General features: G+C 39.7%; 1 protein-coding gene across 1 annotated transcript in view; it reads right to left on the bottom strand.

Annotated features, from left to right (window-relative positions):
- Nucleotides 1-22611, bottom strand: part of LOC127638001 (copine-8-like) — an 88183-nt gene that overhangs the window by 26698 nt on the left and 38874 nt on the right. Inside the window, exons 5-13 of the mRNA XM_052119360.1 lie at nucleotides 16525-16564; nucleotides 12055-12131; nucleotides 9514-9577; nucleotides 5632-5735; nucleotides 4955-5059; nucleotides 4638-4679; nucleotides 4480-4555; nucleotides 1029-1082; nucleotides 619-680 (exon numbers count right to left, since the gene is read on the bottom strand). Coding sequence (XP_051975320.1) covers nucleotides 619-680; nucleotides 1029-1082; nucleotides 4480-4555; nucleotides 4638-4679; nucleotides 4955-5059; nucleotides 5632-5735; nucleotides 9514-9577; nucleotides 12055-12131; nucleotides 16525-16564 — 624 coding nt within the window. The remainder of the gene's footprint in view (nucleotides 1-618; nucleotides 681-1028; nucleotides 1083-4479; nucleotides 4556-4637; nucleotides 4680-4954; nucleotides 5060-5631; nucleotides 5736-9513; nucleotides 9578-12054; nucleotides 12132-16524; nucleotides 16565-22611) is intronic.

Genomic DNA, 22611 nt, shown 5'->3' with positions numbered 1-22611 from the left:
CTCGCCTTTATACCCGTATGTCCGGGGGCGGGGTATGCAAATACTGGCTGCCAACTTCTCATTGGCCTTTTTTCATAGATCAGAGGTATATTCGGTGCTCAAGAGAGACCCCTAGTGTCGCTTCTCTGACACAACGTCTCGTTCCCTGAAGGTTACATCCGTAACCTAGACGTTTTGGCAAGTTGTTTAGGACATCTACTTTGTGCATGACATGAGTAATTTTTTCAATAATTGTTTACAGACAGATTATTGAAGAACAGCATGCCAACCGTGAAGCATGGGGGTGGCATCATCATGTTGTGGGGTGCTTTGCTGCAGGAGGGACTGGTGCATTTCGCAAAATAGATGGCAACATGAGGAAAGGAAATTATGTGGATATATTGAAGCAACATCTCAAGACATCAGCCAGGAAGTTAAAGCTCAGTCGCAAATGGGTCTTCCAAATGGACAATGACCTCAAGCATACCTCCAAAGTTGTGGCAACATGGCTTAAGTACAACAGAAAATCTTTTTATTCATATGCTATTCTGTATATGAATAACAATCAAATCAGCTAATCAGATAATATTTAGGTGGACTATAATTAGTGAAGTAGAATACACATGTATAAATGCTTACCCTCCTTTGATGTAGTCCAGGAACGTGACCTCCACATCAATGAAACAGGACAGCAGAGTGACCTGTCAACATAAAGGTTTGGTAACACTTCCTATTTACAGTCCTAAAGGGCATCACAATTTCAATAAGCAATGCATTCTTAAATCATAAATGTCATATAAATATTCATAAATATTAATTGTGATGATGTAACTCACTAAAGTTGCGGCACAGGTGCGGATTAATCAGCGTATGCATATTTACAGTATATGCACAGCTTATGAACGCAGTGTGCATTGCTTATGAAAATATAATGTAGGACCTTAAATAAGTAGTCTTACCAACAAGGATGTTTGTTAGAATACATATGTACTGCTGTTTGAACTTGTTTTCTGAATTAGGAAGTGAGATCTAGTTAAGAATGCACTCACGGTTCCAGAGTTCAGATATTTCTTCTTCTTTTTCTTTTTCTTGGGGTTCAGCACCTGCATTAAATCAGTAGCGTCAGATGGCGTTGTTGAAACATTGTTGACAGCTCTCAAACGGAGAATGGTGAAGAAAGCATAACAAGGAAAATCACATACATTTTCTCCATAAAGAAACTGATTTTATTTCAAGTAAATGCAATATAAAAAGTAATAAATAACATGTCACCATTTGTGCTGTTTATGGCTAGAGTACTAAAAATCAGTGAAACACAATGAAACCACAGTGAGACACTCCAAAAAAAAGTATGTTTGACACATGTGCATGGCTGGACTGGGAAGCGAAATCGGCCCCTGATTTTACATAGCTACTAGCCCAAAAGTTGAGTATTCGATGTCCTTTTCTGCATAACACAGCGCCGTTTTGTGGTCCATTCTGCATAACGCGGCTGCCCATTTTAGCTTATCGTGGCCCATTCGGCCCGTTTCGTGGCCGACACACAGCCCCGCTTGGTTCTCCCGATGGCCAGTCCGCCCCTGATTGGCCCCAAAGTGCGTCGGCCCACTGGGAAAATGTATGCCAGATTACCAGTCTAGCCCTGCGCATGTGTACTGATGGAATGCAAGAATGCATCCTGTTAGAGCAGCCCAACTAGTTCATAGGCTTATATGCAATGATATGGAAATAAATCAAACAATTTATTTACTTAGAAAGTCACTTTTTGTATTGTCTAGTCAATATTTAACTTGAGTGCCTTAGAATTAGACTTGATATCTAAGAATTATCTGAATTATTGCATAATTATAAAATAAGTAAATATATATATTTTTTTATAAAACAAATATTGATTAATAAATGTATTAAATTATCATTAATTGGGGGCCTATTATGTTAAATATTGATATATGTGATTAATTCAATTAATAATTGGTCATTTGATGTAATATCTTCAATATTTTCTCACAATTTGGAATGCCCAATTCCCACTATTTAGTAGGTCCTTGTGGTGGCACGGTTACTCAACTCAATCCGGGTGGCAGAGGAAAAGTCTCAGTTGCTTCCACTTCGGAGACTGTAAATCGACGCATCTTATCACGTGGCTTGTTGTGCGTGACACCGTGGAGACTCCCAGCATGTGGAGGCTCATGCTGCTCTCTGTGATCAACCAACAACTTACCACGGACCCCATTGAGACCGAGAACCACTAATCGCAACCACAAGGAGGTTACCCCATGTGACTCTACCCTTCCTAGCAACCGGGCCAATTTGGTTGCTTAGGAGTCCTGGCTGGAGTCACTCAGCATACCCTGGATTCAAACTTGTGACTCCAGGGGTGATAGTCATTTTTTTATCTATTGACAGCCCTAGTTTAGATCGTCCTAAACAGAACTTCCATGAGCTCTGAGATTTTTAAGTCAATGTGATTAACATAATTTCCTTAAAAAAAAACATGTTCAGTTGCCAAATTTCCAGTGAAGAAAGTCGCTGTTCCCATAGAAATTGGTAACTGAGTCAGCCCTCAAACTGCTTATACACAGATGAGCCAAACGTCATTACCACCTGCCTAATATCCTGTTGGTCCTCCATTGACTCCACAAGATCCCTGTAGGTGTCCTGTGGTATCTGGCACCAAGATATTAGCAGCAGATTCTTCAAGTCCTGTAAGTTGCGAGGTGGAGCCGCCATGGATTGGACTTGCTGGTTCAACACATCCTACAGATGCTCAATCGAATTGAGATCTGCAGAGTTTGTAGGCCAGGGCAAGGCACCTTGAACTATTCATCATGTTCCTAAAACCATTCCCGAAAAATGTGTGCAGTGTGACAGTGTGCATTGTCCTGCAGAAAGAGGCCAATGCCATCAGGGAATACCATTGACATAAAGAGGTTTACCTGGTCTGCAATGATGTTTAGGTTGGTGGCACGTGTCCAATTGATGTCAACATGAATGGCCGGACACAGGGTTTCCCAGCAGAACAGTGCCCAGAACATCACACTCCCTCCACTGGCTTTTTGTCTTCTCACAGTTCATCCTGGTGCCATCACTTCCCTGGATAAATGGTGCACACGGCCGTCCACATGATGTCATCGGACAAGACAACCTTCTTCCACTGCTCCAAGGTCCAGTTCTGATGCTGTTTTCGACAGTGGATGGGGTTCATCATGGGCACTCTGACCAGTCTGCGTCTATGCTGCCCCATATGCAGCAGGGTGTGATGCACTGTGGTTGTGACACATTCCTCCGGTCACCATCATTAATATTATCTGTGATTTGTGCCACAGCAGAACTTCTGTAGAATTGGACCAGACAGGATAGCCTTCGTTGTCCTCACGCATCGAGTGCCAAACACCCTGTCACCGGTTGTGGTTTATCCCTCCTCGGGCCACTGTTGGTAGGTACTCACCACTGCTGACCAGGAGCACCCCACAAGCCTTGCCGATTCGGAGATGCACAGTCATCTGGCCATAACAATTTGGCCCTTGTCAAAGTCACTCAGGTCTTTACTTCTACCCATTTCTCCTGCATTCGACATATTGACTGCGAGAACTGACTGTTCACTTACCATCTATTCTACCCAAATCTTGGCACGTGGCCTTGTTAGGAGATGATCAACATTATTTGCTTCGTCTGTGAGTGGTCATAATGTTTTGGCTCATCGGTGTACAGTATATTGTATGTGTGTATATTCGAATATTTTGCAATTAACATAAAATGTATTGTTGTTATACTAATAATCATTGACTATAAATCAACATTGTCGTTTCGCATTTGATTACGTCATTTACAATACCTTACTTATGTAGAATGATTGAACTTGTGTCATCCAAATGAACCTCACTGCATGCTTTACATGAAGTATACAAACTAGGCTAACTGCTAGGCTATGGCTTCAACTCAACTATATTTTGATCTAAACATTATATCAGTATACCACAGCAGTATTTTAAGCACACCTTTTTCATATCACACATGAGATTGTGTGAATTCATTGGTCTATAAAATTAAACAGCAGGAAAGAGTTTCTGGAGAGAGCTGATGGATATTGCTTGTGCTGAAGACTAGATTATAAGAAGCTATGGAGATGGCAGTACGACTGAAGATGTGCTAGACCTCGACTGTTATTTAAAGTTCTTGGACCATGGCTGGTGGAATTGGTCTCTTGATAAGAGCTCTTATCTCTTACAGGATAGAAGAAAGAAGATGAAAAATGAAGATGAAATGTCACAGTGCAGCCAGAAAAATCATTTACGCAGGTACGCTGCGAGAGGGTGGCGAATAAAATCCATACACAAAAGTGCCACCATCTTAACTAAATTACCTAATTTCTTATGACCTTAACTACACACTCATAAAGCTGTCTGCAGAAAAATCTGTGATATTTCAGGCAGGCATTTACAGTATGTGTTTGCCTATGTGTGTGTGAAAAATAGATGAGGTAAAATGCGAGTGGCTCACCTCCCACACAGTGAAATGCGAGTGGCCTTTAGACAGCTCCCTATAGCTCGTGCTGAACTCCCCGATGTAGTCATGACTAAAACACACATGCACAGTCTTATACAGTATCTTGATGTGTCTTATATGCAGTATGTACAGAAAATAACCATCTTTCTTACCCTCCATCTCTGTCCCAGTCATACACCTCGATTTTTATTGCTCTGTAAAAATGAGAATATATTAATATGTAGTATTAAATTGGTCAATTTTGAAAAGTGATTTAGAGTGTTCTGTAAGGTTGTACTCTAGACATTGTTTAAGGAATGTCTTTAAGTGTTAAAGATCCCATGAAATGGCTTGACAAATGCAGTTTTCTTTACTGTGTTGACTTATTTCCTACTGAAACAGGAAGTTGGGGCAGGACATACCAATTCAACATCGTGTTCATTCACAGCGTGAGTCTCTTTGAAGCTTGGAGGTCTTGTTTTTGACCCACCTGTCATAATCACCATTACACAGCGCTCTGACTGGGATCTTGAACGCTTGCCACACCGGATCCAATGTGTTCTTCACCACCTCAGTCTTATGACAGATGGTGAATCTGATGAACAGAACCCAAAAGAACATGCCAAAGATGAGAAACCAGAACAGAGGTTATAAAGAGTTATTGAGAAGTGGCCATGTAGAGGAAGTCATATAGCTCAAGAATCACTCGGAGTAAAAGATACCGAGTATAAGATGGCATTGTTCCAAAACCTAGTAAGCTGCTGTCTGCCTAGAAGGCATTCTGAAATGTAATCTCATACAATCAGTGACTGATATAGAACACTTATTGGCAGCAACTCTACAAACCAAACAAATAGCACTACTAATGTGAAGTGCACAATTGATTCCAGTAGAGTTTGATGTTAGCATGTTGCTAAGCTAATGCTGCAGATATGCATAAAATAGACTGTTGTGTGTGAAAATCCCAGGAGATCACCAGTTACAGAAATAATAAAACCAGCCTGTCACAGCCATTTATATTCTGCACCAGCCTCACACTCGGCAAGTATCAAGCCCTCCATTATGGACTTCGAGCCAGATCTGTTTACCTTCACCTCTACTTTAGCATTACATTTTCTACAGAAATGAGAAATTGTGGAAAATGGGGAAAATCATGAAAATACTTACGTTCCATCTTGATTGCTACGGTAAAAGACCAGGAAAGGGTCTGACTTCCCAAAGAAATCTTTCTTGTCCAGTTTGTTGCCACAAAATTGCATCAATACTGACTCCTAATCAAGAAAATAAATAAATAAAATAAAAAAGGGTGGCACAGTTTCTACAGCACTCTGTTATCTGTGATTATCTGCATTGAGCATATGGTGCAACTTTTATAAAACAACACATAGGCACAGAACATAGAATCCTGTACAGTAAACATTAACAAAGAGAAGAAAAAACAGAAGAGATGGAAACAGAAGGGATAGATAAGAAGATGCAAGAAAAAGTATGTGAAGAGAAAAGAAGAGAAGAGAAAAAACAAGATGAAACTACATTAGATGAGATGAGAGGAGACACAACAAGATGAGACTAAACCTATGGCGTGGTGGTAGGTCCAGCCAAATGAGGGGGGACTCTACAAGCACAGCGACCAGGGCAGCAGGGCTGCCCAAGGGAAACGCGGGTCCACGGACAGGGGGACCGTACTGCGGGAAATACATCAAGGGGAGTTTGCCTGAAAAGGGAACTAAGCCCGTGGAGCCTTACCCCAGTACAGAGCACCTGTGACACGTAGTGGCTAGGGAAGAGAACATCCAGGAAGCAACGCTTAGTGGCAAACCTGGGATAGAAGGTGCACTGGATCAACTTGGTGAAGGGCGCTGTGTGCAAGCGAAACACCCAGTCAGTTGTGCCGCGTTACCGAGTTCTACCGGTAAGGGGCCACCAGGATGACCTGTTCCTCGTCCTCCCTGATCATCCACAGCACCGGTGCAAGAAGGCTCACTGGGGGAAATGCATACTAGCACAGCCCCCAGGGCCAGCTGTGTGCCAGCTCGTCTGTCCCGAGAGGAGCTCCTGTCAGGGAGTACCAGAGCGGGCAGTGGGAGTTGTCTTGGGAGGCAAAGAGATCTATCTGTCCCTTGCCGAATTGGTCCCATATCAGCTGGACAACCTGTCATGTTGTGGTTGCCAGGGATGTGAGTGGCACGCAGCGACCTGAGTCGTGGCTGACTCCAAACGAGGGGATGGTGGGCGAGTTCTGACATATGACAAGAGCGCACACCGCCTTGCCGATTTATGTACGCTACCGTCGAGGTGCTGTCTGAGTGAATCAAGACGTGCTTGCAAGACGGATTAGTGGGAGAAACCTCCATAGGGCAAGGGATACATTCAACAACTCTAGGCAGTTGATGTGCCAACGCTGCAGGGTCCTGTCCAGAGGCCAACGGCAGTGTGCCTGTTGCACACGGCGCCCCAACCCTGTCAAGAGGTGTCTGTGGTCAACACAACACGTCTGGACACCTGCTGCCAGTGGACTCCAGAGAAGAGACAAGAATAAAACTAAACGAGTAGAGAAGAAACTCAACAAGACTAAAACTAAACAAGAAGAGAAGAAACAAGACAAGAATAAAACTAAACAAGACGAGAAGAAACGAGACAAGAATAAAACTCAACAAGACGAGAAGAAACGAGACAAGAAGAAAACTAAACGAGACGAGAAGAGAAGAAACGAGACAAGAACAAGACAAGAATTAAACTAAATGAGACAAGAATAAAACTAAACGAGACAAGAAGAAACGAGACAAAAATAAAACTAAACGAGATGTGAAGAAAAGAGAAGAAATGAGACAAGAAGAAGACTAAACGATTCGAGAAGAGAACAAACGAGACGAGAAGAGAAGAAACGAGACAAGAAGAAAACTTAACAAGAGGAGACGAGAAGAAACGAGACAAGAACAAAAATAAATGAGATGTGAAGAAACGAGACAAGAAGAAAACTAAACGAGACGAAAAGAAACGAGACAAGAAGAACACTAAACGAGACGAGAAGAAACGAGACAAGAAGAAAACTAAACGAGACAAGAAGAAACGAGACAAGAAGAAAACTTAACAAGAGGAGACGAGAAGAAACGAGACAAGAACAAAAATAAATGAGATGTGAAGAAACGAGACAAGAAGAAAACTAAACGAGACGAGAAGAAACGAGACAAGAAGAAAACGAAACGAGACAAGAAGAAACGAGACAAGAATAAAACGAGACGAGAAGAGAAGAAACGAGACAAAAATAAAACTAAACGAGACAAGAAAAATGAGACAAGAAGAAAACTAAACGAGACGAGAAGAAACGAGACAAGAAGAAAACTAAACGAGACGAGACGAAACGAGACAAGAAGAAAACGAGACGAGAAGAGAAGAAACGAGACAAGAAGAAAACTAAATGAAAGAAGAAAAGCAGAGACAAGAAAGAAAAACTAAATGAGACAGAGAAGAAACGAGACAAGAAGAAAACTAAACGAGACGAGAAGAAACGAGACAAGAAGAAAACTAAACGAGACGAGACGAAACGAGACAAGAAGAAAACTAGACGAGAAGAGAAGAAACGAGACAAGAAGAAAACTAAATGAGAAGAGAAGAAACGAGACAAGAAGAAAACGAGACGAGAAGAGAAGAAACGAGACAAGAAGAAAACTAAACGAGACGAGAAGAAACGAGACAAGAAGAAAACTAAACGAGACGAGAAGAAACGAGACAAGAAGAAAACTAAACGAGAAGAAACGAGACAAGAAAACGAGACGAGACGAAACGAGACAAGAAGAAAACTAAACGAGACAAGAAGAAACGAGACAAGAATAAAACGAGACGAGAAGAGAAGAAACGAGACAAAAATAAAACTAAACGAGACGAGAAAAAACGAGACAAGATGAAAACTAAACGAGACAAGAAGAAAACGAGACGAGAAGAGAAGAAACGAGACAAGACAAGAAGAACACTAAACGAGAAGAAACAAGACAAGAAGAAAACTAAACGAGACGAGAAGAAACGAGACAAGAAGAACACTAAACGAGAAGAAACGAGACAAGAAGAAAACGAGACGAGACGAAACGAGACAGGAAGAAAACTAAATGAGAAGAGAAGAAACGAGACAAGAAGAAAACTAAATGAGAAGAGAAGAAACGAGACAAGAAGAAAACTAAACGAGAAGAAACAAGACAAGAAGAAAACTAAATGAGAAGAGAAGAAACGAGACAAGAATAAAACTAAATGAGAAGAGAAGAAACGAGACAAGAAGAAAACTAAATGAGAAGAGAAGAAACGAGACAAGAATAAAACTAAATGAGAAGAGAAGAAACGAGACAAGAAGAAAACTAAATGAGAAGAGAAGAAACGAGACAAGAATAAAACTAAACGAGAAGAAACGAGACAAGAAGAAAACTAAACGAGAAGAAACAAGACAAGAAGAAAACTAAATGAGAAGAGAAGAAACGAGACAAGAATAAAACTAAATGAGAAGAGAAGAAACGAGACAAGAAGAAAACTAAATGAGACGAGAAGAAACGAGACAAGAATAAAACTAAATGAGAAGAGAAGCAGAGACAAGAATAAAACTAAATGAGAAGAGAAGAAACAAGACAAGAAGAAAACTAAATGAGAAGAGAAGAAACGAGACAAGAATAAAACTAAATGAGAAGAGAAGAAACGAGACAAGAAGAAAACTAAACGAGAAGAAACAAGACAAGAAGAAAACTAAATGAGAAGAGAAGAAACGAGACAAGAAGAAAACTAAATGAGAAGAAACAAGACAAGAAGAAAACGAGACGAGACGAGAAGAAGCAAGACAAGAATAAAAATAAATGGGAAGAGAAGAAACAAGACAAGAAGAAAACTAAACGAGAAGAGAAGAGATGAGATTAAATGAAAAGTGTAGCGACAAGAAATAAATAAACGAGAAGTGACATGAAGAAAAGAAACTAGGTAAATTAAGACAAAATGAAAAGAAAAGAAACATTAAGAAACAAAATGAGATGAGATGAAAAGAGACAAGATGAGATTTATAGTCAGATGATATACCCTGCAATTTCCGAGTTCTTCAGCTTTTATAATAATGGTCCCACAGTTCTTCCCAGGAATGCCTCTATAAACAGAAGGAACAAAGTGTCTTACTGCATATAAGAGACTCTGACATCTTAAACTATATTGTTCTTGACAACCACTATTTCATCCAGCACACCTTTTCACCAGTACACAACCCAACAGACTTTACCAAACAAGAGAATATGTTCAGTTGCACCATATTAAACAACACAATGCAGGAGTGTCTCTATATATCAGTCAGGAGACTCTATATATATTGAAAGTGATTGTAGCCTGTGATGGTAAACAGACATGCATGTATTTATCTCAGAATGTGCTGCATAAATAAATGAGTGTTTGCAGAAGTAGACCGGTGAGTGCCTTAGGCTTATATAAGAAGCACTCCAGAATTGAATTGAAATTGTATGGACCACCACTCCAGTATCCTGTGCAAGTGCCTGGCAGACATAAATGATGAAAGTGTTTTGAAGATGATTTTATGAGAGTACAAACTTCTGCCTTACTTAAGCACTGCCTTGAGTGCTTGTTTCAATTCTACTAAGTAGTGCTGTGTAATGTGATCGAGATTACAGCTGCAGATCAATGCTATCTGAAGGCATGGCTTTAATCTGGTTTCAATGTACAGAGGCCCTATATGGCATTCTCCTAAAGGAACCTGAAATGTGCAGATGTCTACTAGGGATTACTTCAAGAAAAAAGAGAGAGAGAGAGAGAGAGAGAGAGAAGACTAGGAAAGCTACTTTAAAACTGTCCTGATAGCAAACATACATCACCCAGACATCTATTTGATATGTGTTTACATCTGGGAGATGTCTTTTTAAGTTTTTTGCTGATCTGCAGTATGCCTATAAGATGTACTGTATGTCAAGAAGTATGTCTCAGATGTCAATAAGACATTCATTAAATGTCTTTCAGATATTTACGAGTTAGAATGTTTGTAAATCTGATCATTTTAAGATGTTTAGCAGATGTTTACTAGATTGTGATGAAAAGATCTAAAACAGACATCTCAGAGATGTACGTGTGCTATCTGGGTGTAGTTTTATACGGCTTGATCTCATGAAATTTATGTGACAATGGGAACATATTTGCAAAACAAATTACATGCTTCATAACACCTGTGGCTGCAGTTTTGCAGCGAAATGTCCAGCGGGGGGCACCAAAATCGAGTGAAACGACTTCAGACGAGGTTTTTAGATATTAGATGGATGTTTTAATGAGTAAAACATACTTCCCCAACCTAAAACTTTAACCTCACCCAAACCAATAGTTTTCAAAAAGATAAATGAGAGGTGAACAAAACAGATATCCTTACCCTAAACAAAAACCAAAATGTAAATTATATTGTTTTAAAAGCAAATTCGACATTAAAAGCACATTTACCACGTCATTTCACTTATGCTTCGCTATCATTTCGAGCGTCCTTGGTTGGGCTCGAGCCCAAAGGCCAACACTCTAACAGGTGAGCTACACCAGAAGCTAATCATGTTGAAATAAGTGTGTAAATGTAGGTAGGTCTGTAATACAGTACAAGCGTTATAATTGATTTTTCAAATTAAGTGTTTTGCTATAATAACATGGCAGTGTGTGAGTAACAGAGTGAAAAATACGAGTTTATATAGTCATAAACAGCCATAGTACCCATGATTTTTGTGAAAGTGAATAAAAAAAACACAGCTGTTGTAGCGACTCTAGTGTTCATTTCACCAGGAAACTACTGCGGGACGTAGATTACGGCAATAAAAACTTGGTTTGCAAGTTTTATATATATATATATATATATATATATATATATATATATATATATATATATATAGTTTACAATCAACAAATTTAAATCAAATAGTTTTATCTTTTTTATTATTTTAAATTAATTTACATCATCTGCGAAGCTTCATGGGATTGTAGTTCATTACCTTGCAAAGATGCATGGTTTTGTGCTGAAACACTGTTAAACAAACGTCAACACAACTGTTTAGTACGTTCGCCCTATGGTGTTTGAAAACAGCTGAGCTTCTGTCACGCAACTGAAAAATGTACATTTAGTTAGTTACTCCTCAACATTGATGTTTACTGATTGTGATTCAATGTTGAAAATTATTCAGAGACGTGCCAGTGCAGATTTTGTCAGGAATGGACACATATGTTGAAGAATGATATTCATAATGCATGAATGAGTAGCTAATGGTTGTATACACTGTGAAATGTGTGTATGTATTTGTGACTGCAGTGTATGAATAAATGAGTGTTCAGAAAGGACTAAGTGAATGAATGCAGGCAGCTCTGGTTATATGAAAACTGCCGATGTCTCACCAAACAAAAACACACATGATCATACTAAATTCATTCACGCATTTTTAGATAGACAATCATAAAAGTGTTCAAAGACGCCTCTACAGAAAGGTTGTTGTGAGGTGAAAATGAAATCCATATTTCACCACATCAGATCTTGTGATGTGTTTCAGAGATGTGTGAATCTGACATGAGCAGATATCATTCAGTGAAAGCAGGACTTACATGAGTGGTCTTTCCATACGGCTACCCAGCGAGCCCACCACTTCTCCTAGAGTACAGTACATCTGACCCAGGAAGTCCTGTAAACATATACACAATGTTAATGACAAATAATCAACCTTATGTTTGCATATGTTTATACATTTTGATTGGTGTAAATGTGTTTTTGGTTCAGCTTTAAGGAGAAAAAATATCATGTCTGATATTCAAGTAAACTTAAAAGACAATATGGGCGAGGTCGACTATCGAGACGGCAGGGAGGCGAAGATCAGTATTTGATATAATCCAATTTATTTATAACAAAACAAGACTTTCTAAGACTATTTATTTTACACAATATGCAAGAGAAACCTAATAATTCTGGTAATCGGCAAAGTGGCCACTGTTACAATTTTCTTAAAATGGGCAAATATCCTACCTGGTCTCTTAGAATCAAGTTACTATACCAACATTTTTGCTGAAAGGATACCATTGGTTAGGTTTAGGTTTAGGGTAGGGGAGGTATGTTTTGTTAAAGTAAAACTCAATAGAGTATTAACCTTAAAAATCTCATCTGTTTTGGTAAAAATTTACCCAATGAACATTTACTTTTAGCGCAACATAGTGGACATTTCAGCTCAGAACTGCCATGATACATGTAATGAACCACGTAATATCATTTTGCAAAAACATTATTATGTGCCCCCGCTCTTGCTTTAGTTTTTTTCCTGTGTGAGGCTGCCAATCAGATGTGGGTGGAGACTTTAACAAGAGAGTCTTCCCTATATAAGAGGTTCTGGCTGCACTTCATGGTTGGCTGCTCCCCAGGAAACCTGCTCCTGTGTTTGTTTGATGTTGTTTCATGATTTCATTTCTTTTATTTTAAAAGGAAGGTGAATTTGTTACAATTGACAGAGTAGGCAAATAAGCTTGCTAGTGTTTGCTCATTTCATCAGGAAATGGTTAGCTTTCTTGACTCTTTAGTTAATTGATAGTTTAATTAATCAGCTCACCTGTCCTTGTTTAGCATGTTTTTATTTAATGTTGTGTGTCTTTATTTACATTGTAAAATGTTTTGGTCCAATGACCATTGCGACCATTTTGTTTTCAACTCTGACGGCTTCTTATATTGGTCTCAAACTTGGGTCATAACGAGGGCTGGACTGGGAAGAGAAATTGGCCCGGGATTTTACATGTTCGCTGTCCTTTTCTGCATATTGCGGCGCCGTTTTGTGGTCCGTTCTGGTTTAAAGCGGCGGCTCATTTTATCTTATCGCGGCCCATTCAGCAAGGTTTGCGGCCGACCCATCGGCCCACGCAGTTCTCCAGATGACCAGTCCGCCCCTGAGCGGCCCCAAAGTACGTTGGCCCACCGGGAGAATACCCGGTATGCCAGATTACCAGTCCAGCCCTGGTCGTAACATAATTGGGGGCTCGTCCGGGAGTGACCCAACTTTGATTGGCTGTGTTCGTATCGCAACGTTATTTTCTGGTCTGCACAGCTACTTGTTCCGTGGCATTCTTCCTTTCTGCCATTGTCCAGCATTGCTACTTTGTTGTTTGTGGCATGCTTTGTATCCTCTGCATTTTGTTTATTGACATGTGGCAATTTTGAGAGGTGGTTCTTAAACATTTCTTAAATGTCTTTTTGGGAGTCCAAATTGTTGGGCTATAGTTTTGGGTTGGTTTATGGGATAGAGTCTTGTTGTTTTTGAGGAATTGTATTTTCCACACTAGGTTTTTTTAGGGTTCTTCTTGTGTCAGAAATATTGGAAATGAAGGAAACCCTGCCTTAGAAAGTGCTAGAACTTTAGGCCTTTAGTGCTACTGAAAGTACTGCTACTCATTCTCCTGCTGCAGTTACAGCTGAACTGAATATCAGTAGAAACATTTATTTTGTCTGTCCTTTTGTAAAAAAAATACAACAAAAATATTGCTTCTTGCTTTAGTTTTTTCCTGTGTGAGGCTGCCAATCAGATGTGGGTGGAGACTCTAACCAGCTACACCTGGAGTCTTCCCTATATAAGAGGTGCTGGCTGCACTTCATGGCTGGCTGCTGCCCTGGAAACCTTCTCCAGTGTTTGCATGAAGTTGTTTCATGATTTCATTTATTTTATTTTTAAGGGATGTTGAGTTTGTCTTATGTATTATTTAAAACCGATTACAATAGGCAGAGAAGGCAAAGATTATTCTGTGTTTGCTCTTTTCATCAGGAGATGGTTCGATTTCTTGACTCTTTAGTTAATTGATAGTTTAATTAATCCTCTCACCTGTCCTTGTTTAGCATGTTTTTATTTAATTTTCTTTATTTACATTGTAAATTAAACCATTTTTTTTTCCATGACCATTGCAACCTTTTTGTTCAATGTCATATCATTTTCATAAGGCTGCAAAGATCATCTGGAAAATACGTTATTTACCACTAAATATATTCTCTTTCACCTAGAAATACGGTCACTTTATGGAAGTTAATTGTATTGTGAATGCTGTTTCATGTTGTTGTTAAGCTTGTGACTGAAATGATAAGATGTTTGTAATTGTTGTGAAGCTGCATTTGTGCTGAAGTGGGACAACACTTAATCAACATTCTCTCCAACAAATGTCGCATTAACATAATCTTACTGTATTAAACATCACACACCACTGTGATTTCCCAAGATTCTTTTCTACCCACAGCACTATCCTGCATGGATGAATATTTTATTGTTTGTGTTAATGAGCAATAACATCATGCATGTCAAGGAATTTTATTAGACGTAGACTTTATAGAGAATTAAAGAGATGTTCTTGTTTAAATTGTTGCATTACAATACATGAATTCTTCTCTTTTTTTTTTTTTACAAATTTAGATACAATTGTTTTGGTTGTACACTACATACTTATACTTATTTACACTACAGGCCATTTCCCTCAAAAGAATGAGACTTCATAATGTAATCATTGAGACAATTTAGAGAGGACAGTTTAGTAAAGCGTGTTTGATCATTACCTCAGTTCACTTGGCTGTAAAGCCACACACCCAATACAATGTGGTTCTGTCATGATACTGAAAAATATCATTAAGCATGTAGCATTGCTACTTTTAGTTAGCTAGTAAAAGTACAGTAGCACTGCTCTGGAACTGTCAGTAGTATTCAGGTTTAGCAGAGATGTTTTGCTGATGGGCAGAGGGGAATTGAAGAAGCTGAAGTGAATATCTATATACAGCATCCAACATCAATCCCCCAGAGTGATCTGTGTTTCTGACCCCACAAAGCACAGGGATAAATCATGATACAACCCCGCATCATGAGGGTCAAACAAGCACTGACAGCTCTAGAAAACCCTTACAGCAAAACACACATCTCTTTAAACACACATACAAACATGATCAAATGATGTGTTAGTTCCAAATGTTTTGCCTCCTAAACTGGGACCCAATGTGCTGAATTCCAGACAAGCCCCACCATGCGACAAATGTTCACGCCTCAAAAATGGCTTGTGCTGTGCCTTTGACATCACTTCCTAGATACTACATTTGCAAAAAATTGAAATAGTGCTGATTTGGTCAGAGTAAATTTAGGGATAGTGTTACCTGTACGAAAATCGAGAGTTCATGGCAAATTTGCCACTGATAATTTTCACATGCAAATCAGTTTTGAAGCAAACTTCCTGTTCATGTGGACAGTCCATTCATACTTTACTGATGATAAAATTTGCATCACACGCACTGAGCATAAAATAAGAGGAATATTTTTGCATTTAGGGTTTGGATTAGGAGTATATTAATGCAATGACTAATCAATGTTTTAGAAAATCTGAAACGCTGCGCCTTTCACGTCACATCCATTCAATGAAAGGGATAGTTCAGCTGAAAGTTCTCTTTAAATTCTCATCATTTACTCTCCTTCATGACATCCCAGATGTGTATGACTTTCTGTCTTCTGCAGAACACAAACAAATACATTAATAGATCAATATTAAAGTCAAATATATTATATAAAATTATTATAGATCAAATATAAACATCAATAATGTGCATATTGCCACCTACTGAGAACTGATGGTAAAAAAGGACTTAAATATTGATCTGTTTCTCACCCACACCTATCATATCACTTCTGACACCACTGGAGTCTTATGGATTACTTTTATGCTGGCTTTATATGCTTTTTGGACCCTCGAAGTTAGCGGAGATACTTAAAATATTTGTGTTCAGCAAAATAAATAAAGTCATACACATCTGGGATGGCATGAGGTTGAGAAAAGATAAGAGCACTTTCATTTTTGGGTGAACTAAACCTTGAAGTATGTTCTAGCGCTTGCACTGGCCATCAAAACTGTAGTTCTAGTTTCATTCACTGGTCGGGGAAGTTCGCGCATTTGAAAAGCATACGCAAAAAGCAATTTTTGCAGACAAAACATTCACCTTCAAGTTGGTCATTTTACATAAGTTTAGTCTGCACATACACAGTGTGATGTCCATTATATGTACTTTTCCAGGGAAACACTTACATGTTTTGACAGGTTTTCACTCTTGGAGTCAAGGTCATACCTAAAAGAAAAACAAAAGATACTGAAAGACATTCATGTGTAAAATATATGAAAACTTCAGAACCCTAAACAGACAAAAACAATATTACAGAGACCCTTAAAGGTGAAGTGTGTAATTTCTGCAGTTCATTTATTTGAATAACCACTGTTATGTTGCATTTTTAATTATTATTATTATTAATTTTGTGTGTGTAAAAATGTCTTAACACTTTACAGTCTGATCAAATAATAAGTCAAGAAAAAGATGGTAAAGTGTATTACATTGTGGGATACAATCACACAGTGTGCTCTGGTTGTATACTGCACACTTTAGCAGATGAAGTAGGCCATTCTAGTATTGTATGTGTACAGAGAATGTGCATTCATTTCTGAAATCCTAAATACAGTATATGTATTGTTCTGAAAACTAGATACAGTATATGTATTGCACAAACTGAAGAGCTACATGTGTCACATATTCTTAATAATCATGTATTTTTGGACATTATCGTTTTATGTTAAGAAATAAAGGTACAGTACATTTCTAGTTTCACCAATATTATTTACTTCTAACCTTTGTTTTGTTGGACAAGAAAAAATAGCTTCATACCTTTTTACCCACATTTGGTTTTTGACCATATAAAATGGGTCAAATTTAAGAATTGAATTTACACATGGAGCCACATTGACAGCCCCATATCTCTGAGATTTACCCATATGCAGTAGGGGCTTAAATAAGAAGATATGTTTAGGTCACGCAACAGCTCCATGATGGGTCGACTGGTAGCAGGAAGCGTTTTTTAAAAGTTAATAAACTTAAAATTTTATTTAAATTTGATTCAGAAGACATTCATTGATTGACTGGAGTCATGTGGATTAATTTTATGCTGCCTATATATTAATTTTGGCCCGTCAAACAGCCAGCAGTGTTTCATTGGATGGACATACAGAGCTGAAATTAATTATAAAAATCTTAATTGTGATTCTGCTGAGGAAGGAAAGTCATACACATCTGGGATGGCTTAAAGGTGAGTAAATGATGAGAGAGTTATCATTTTTGTGTAAACTAATCCTTTAAATCCTTTTTTACTCTAAATCTCTATTTTCACTTTCACATGCTTTCACATTTTGAAAGTAACATTGAAAGTGGAGATTTAGAGTAAAAAAGGATTGAAATATTGATCTGTTTCTCACCCAAAGTGATTTCATGGCTTCAGAAGACATATATTAAACCACTATGTCTCGTATGGATTAATTGTATGCTGCCTTTATGTGATTTTTGGAGTTTGACTGATCTGGTCACCATTGGCTTGCATTGAAAGGACAGAAATAATTACAGAACTGAAAATATTCCTCTAAAAATCTTTGTTTGTGTTCTGCAGAAGAAAGAAATTCATACACATCTGGGATGGCATGAAAGTGAGTAAATGATGAGAGAATTTTCATTTTTGGGTGAACTCAGTCAATGACAGAGATGACTGCAGTTGGCAGGGGTGGGGAATGGTAGTATTTAAGTGATAATGCACCAATAACAACAAAGAATTGGCAGTTTCACAAAACAGCATCCAATACAGTTAAAGGGAAGCTAGATTGACTGTAAGATTAGGGACTTCTGAAGCAGCAAAACAAGTGGGTATGCCTGTGGTACAAGCAAATATTGATCCTTAGAAGTGGTTAGAAACAAACAGACAAGGAAAACGTAAACATATGTGTTAAGCAGTTCAATGGAAAGGAGGAGGCGAGAACTGGCCTGGCGATATAAACAATATTTTAATGATTAACTTAAACAAAAGACAAACACACACACATGACAAACACACATCACATTCATCCCTCATTCTCTCAGGCAGGGGAGCCCCCGGCATGACGTACACCCCCCCCCACCCCTTTCACTGGGGGAGGGCGTGCCCTAAGCCCTGTCTGCCGGCAGGTCATCCCTGTCTACCTGGATGAGGGAGGGGACAAGGGGAGGGAAACAGAAATATAAAAAATGGGGGGGTACTTCCTGTAAAACACTGTAAAATTTAAACGAGAGGGAAAAGGCAAATGCGGATCGGCAGTGAGAGAGAGAGGAGAGAGAGATGAAAAAAAACTCTTACTCGCCAGTTCTCCGATACGCCGTAGCTTATTCCTCGGCCACTCCTCCACCCTCTAACGGACAACAGCCGCGTCTCTCCTGGCAGATCGGAGACAGACCTCCAGCCCCTGGCTGACAGAATGCCCCGCCGCGTTATCGGGGAACAGAAAGTGTCTCCCCCGCCCCTGGCAGCGGTTCTCCCACTCCAGGCGGTCGGCAGCGAGCCCCTCGCCGCTCATTTCAGCGGCTGGTAGGGGACTCCTGCGCCCCTGGCAGCGGCCCTGACCGCTCCAGGCGGTCGGTTAGGAGCCCCTTCTCCCCTCACGGATGCTCCTCTAGGGTGGATGGTAGTGGCGAGAACTCTACTACTGCGTATCCCTCCTCCTTCCCGGATTTCGGCACCAGTGTAAAGCAGTTCAATGGTAAGGAGAGCCGAGAACCGGCCTGGCGATATATAAACAATATTTTAATGATTAACTTAAACAAAAGACAAACACACACACGATTGACATGTCCGTAAACAATCTCTCTCTCGTCGCACCACTGTCCGCAATTGGCCTTTATCCCTCTCGGAGGCTTAATTAGTCTGATAAGGGACCGGGTGTGTATACCCGGCCCCGCTCTCCGCCCTGTCACAATATGCTGTATACGTAGGTGTGTATAGCTCCGACTTCAATACTGGCATGGTCGTGTTATTCCAAACATAGCCAAGATGTTGATAGTGTCACAGAGTTACAGTGTTTACACTTTTCAGGAGGTCAACCTTTAAATCACTGTCTCTGCACATTAAAATGGGATTTGAGAAATCAAGCATAGCGTTAGTTCAGGCAGGTCACGTTAGTCAAACTTGCAATCAGCTGGCCCTCAGTTGATCATGAAGTCTACCAATACAATTCCATTCAAAGTGGTCCTTTTTATGTCCTCCCTTTATTCATTCTCTCAGCTGCGTTTCATTTGCATGGATGCAAACCGCACTTAACGCCCTCCTCCATCCCAAGTTCCACCTCTCGTTTGAAAGATTTCAATTTAGTTCTCTCAACATCTGTCCTGTTATTCTGTGCTCTTTGTAATTCCAGACTGACAATCAATTTTATGTCAATGTTCAATGCATTTGCATTTTGTTTTTGATTCACCAACTTATATATTTGGAGTTCAATCAAGTGTCTATCTAATATATATATATATATATATATATATATATATATATATATATATATATATATATATATATTTTATGCAATTTATATACAGTATTGTACCATATTGCACCATATTGTCTCTGTTTCACTTTTTCCTGCTGTGAAGTTCAGTGTGAACTGAGCAGCATTAGGACATGTTCAGATCTTCAGCTCAGGATATGAGAGACTGTGAACATGTACTTATCTGACCAAACACACAAGTACAAATCAACTATCTTCAGCCTCAAGAGGTTGTTATTATATATATTATATACTGTATATGAGAAATATATTTATAACAATGCGCAATAGTAATTTTGATTTTTGCTTTAGCGAACATTACTAATAAGACATAGAAAATCAGATGTCAGCAGGGGTGTAGTTTCCAGGGGGGATAGGGGGGAGGTAACTCCCCCAATAAACAAAACAAGTGAGTACAACTTCCCTGATATTTATATAAATGGAAACATTGATATGTCAGAGGATGTCAGAGTGAGTTGGAAGAGCAATCTGGGTGGTCAATAGTCAGGTGTACACACACACACACGCACACACACACAAACATGTCAGTGATGTTACATTCAGGCTGTTTATAAACGCTTGTGAATAATGCATGTTGTGTGTCTCTAGACGATCTATAATACTAATGTTCTGTGCTTATGAAGCGCAACACTCTAATTCTGTGTGGATGTGCTAATAGTTGATATGCTGTGTGTATTTGACTGTCCATGTGTGGTGGTGGTGAATAATGCATAAATGTATTTTCTGGGATACTGCTGTATATAATGTGCTTCACTGAGCATAAGCAAGCCAAAACCCTGCAGGCTGCGTGTGTGTGCTCGTGCGTGTCTGTAATCATACATAACTGCATTAAAAGGTCTCAAATGTTCCTTAGGAAGAAGCACTTTCTAAATGTCTGTATAAGACTAATTGTAGCACAGTAACTGAGTAAAATGAAGAACAACATTGCATGTTACCCATATGGGCTTTATAATACAATATGACCCAGCTGACCTCTTCTAAAATGTATTGGTTACAGCAATGGTTCTTAATTGGTTTTGCTTTAGGACCCAGATTGGGTTAGCCTATTAGCTCATTAGCCGATTTCGCTGGTTATTTGGAGTGAGCATAACTTGTAGAGGGCATGCCTTGTAGTGGGCGTGTCTTGTAGTAGTTTGCAGGAAGCAGACCCCTCTCACAACAGTTGGCAAAATCAACAGCAGTGTGAGAGAGAGAGGAGAGAGAGATAAAAAAAAACTTACTCGCCAGTTCTCCGATACGGTGTAGCTTGTTCCTCGGCCACTCCTCCACAATCTAACGGATGACAGCTGCACCTCTCTGGGCGGATCGGAGGCAGTCCTCCAGCCCCTGGCAGATGGAACGCTGCGTTCTCGGGGAACAGAAGGGGTCTCCCCCGCCCCTCAGCCCCGCAGCGAGCCCCGCAGCGAGCCCCTCCCCGCTCGCGGTCGGCGGTCTCAGACCCCGCCGCGTTTCAGAAGCTGGTAGGGGATTCCTCCACCCCTTGCAGCGGCCCTGACCGCTCCAGGCGGTCGGTTAGGAGCCCCTTCTCCCCTCGCGGTCGGCGGCCGTCCTCCAGGCAGCCGGGCTCCTCGTCCCCCGGCAGATGGCTGCGGCTGCTCCATTGGGGTGGACGGTAGTGGCGAGAACTCTACTATGGCATATCCCTCCTCCTTCCCGGATTTCGGCACCAGTGTAACGTGATTTAGATGGGTAAGGAGGAGGAGAGAACTGGCTTGACAATATAAATAATAGTTTAATTGGTAAAATGAAATAAAAGACAAACACACACACATGACGGACATGTCCATAAACGATCTCACTCTCCTGCACTATCTTCCGCAGTCGGCCTTTATCCCTCTCTGAGGCATAATTAGCCTGATAAGGGTCCGGGTGTGTAGAATCACGACCCGGCCCTGCCCTCCACCCTGCCACAGTGAGATATCTCAGGACAGTTATTTCATTAATATCTTTTAGGGAGTAGTAAAAATGTTTGCATACCTTTCCATAAAAAGTATTTAACCATAAAGTGTAATCCCTCACCCAACCCTAAACCTAATCAAGTGTTGGATAGGAGGCTAGGTAAAATGTTATGCCGGGTTTGTATTGATTTGAAATTCAGTTTTTTGATTGGTTGATCTCTGTGGGACTAAAAGTCTTACCTTTTCATATGAGCCAAGTCGTACAATATCTTACAATTTCTCCATTTGGCAAGAATTACAGGTTTCCATGAAACCATCAGAATAAGACTCTTTATTGCCAAGTATGCTTACATATACAAGGACTTTGTCTTGTCTTCAGTGCACAAACACTTTTTAATAAAAAGTGAATAGAAAATACATGTATGTATTAAAATACAAAGTAAGACTAATATATATATATATATATATATATATATATATATATATATATATATATATATACATACGCATGTACAAATACAAATATGTGATATACAGATGCAAGGGAATATATGGCAGAAGATGTGTATTGCTAATAAAATAGACTAAGCTGTGTATTGCACATAATTATTGCTCAATGGGGGCAGTTTTAACTGTTCATGAGAAGGAGGCCTGAGGGAAAAAGTGTTCCTGTGCCTGACGGTTCTGGTGCTCAGTGCTCTGTAGCCAGCCAGAAGGAAACTGTTCAATAAGGTAGTGTGCAGGGTGAGTGGAGTGATTTTTCGTGCCCTTTTCCTCACTCTGGAAGTTTACAGTTCTTGAAGGGAGGGCAGGGGGCAACCAATAATCCTCTCAGCAGTCCGAACTGTCCTTTTGTAGTCTTCTGATGTCCGAT

Source organism: Xyrauchen texanus, chromosome 46 (assembly GCF_025860055.1).
Source record: "Xyrauchen texanus isolate HMW12.3.18 chromosome 46, RBS_HiC_50CHRs, whole genome shotgun sequence".
Lineage (NCBI taxonomy): Eukaryota > Metazoa > Chordata > Actinopteri > Cypriniformes > Catostomidae > Xyrauchen > Xyrauchen texanus.
The sequence above is the reverse complement of the archived record's forward strand: the minus strand, read 5'-3'. Positions and strand labels throughout refer to the sequence as shown.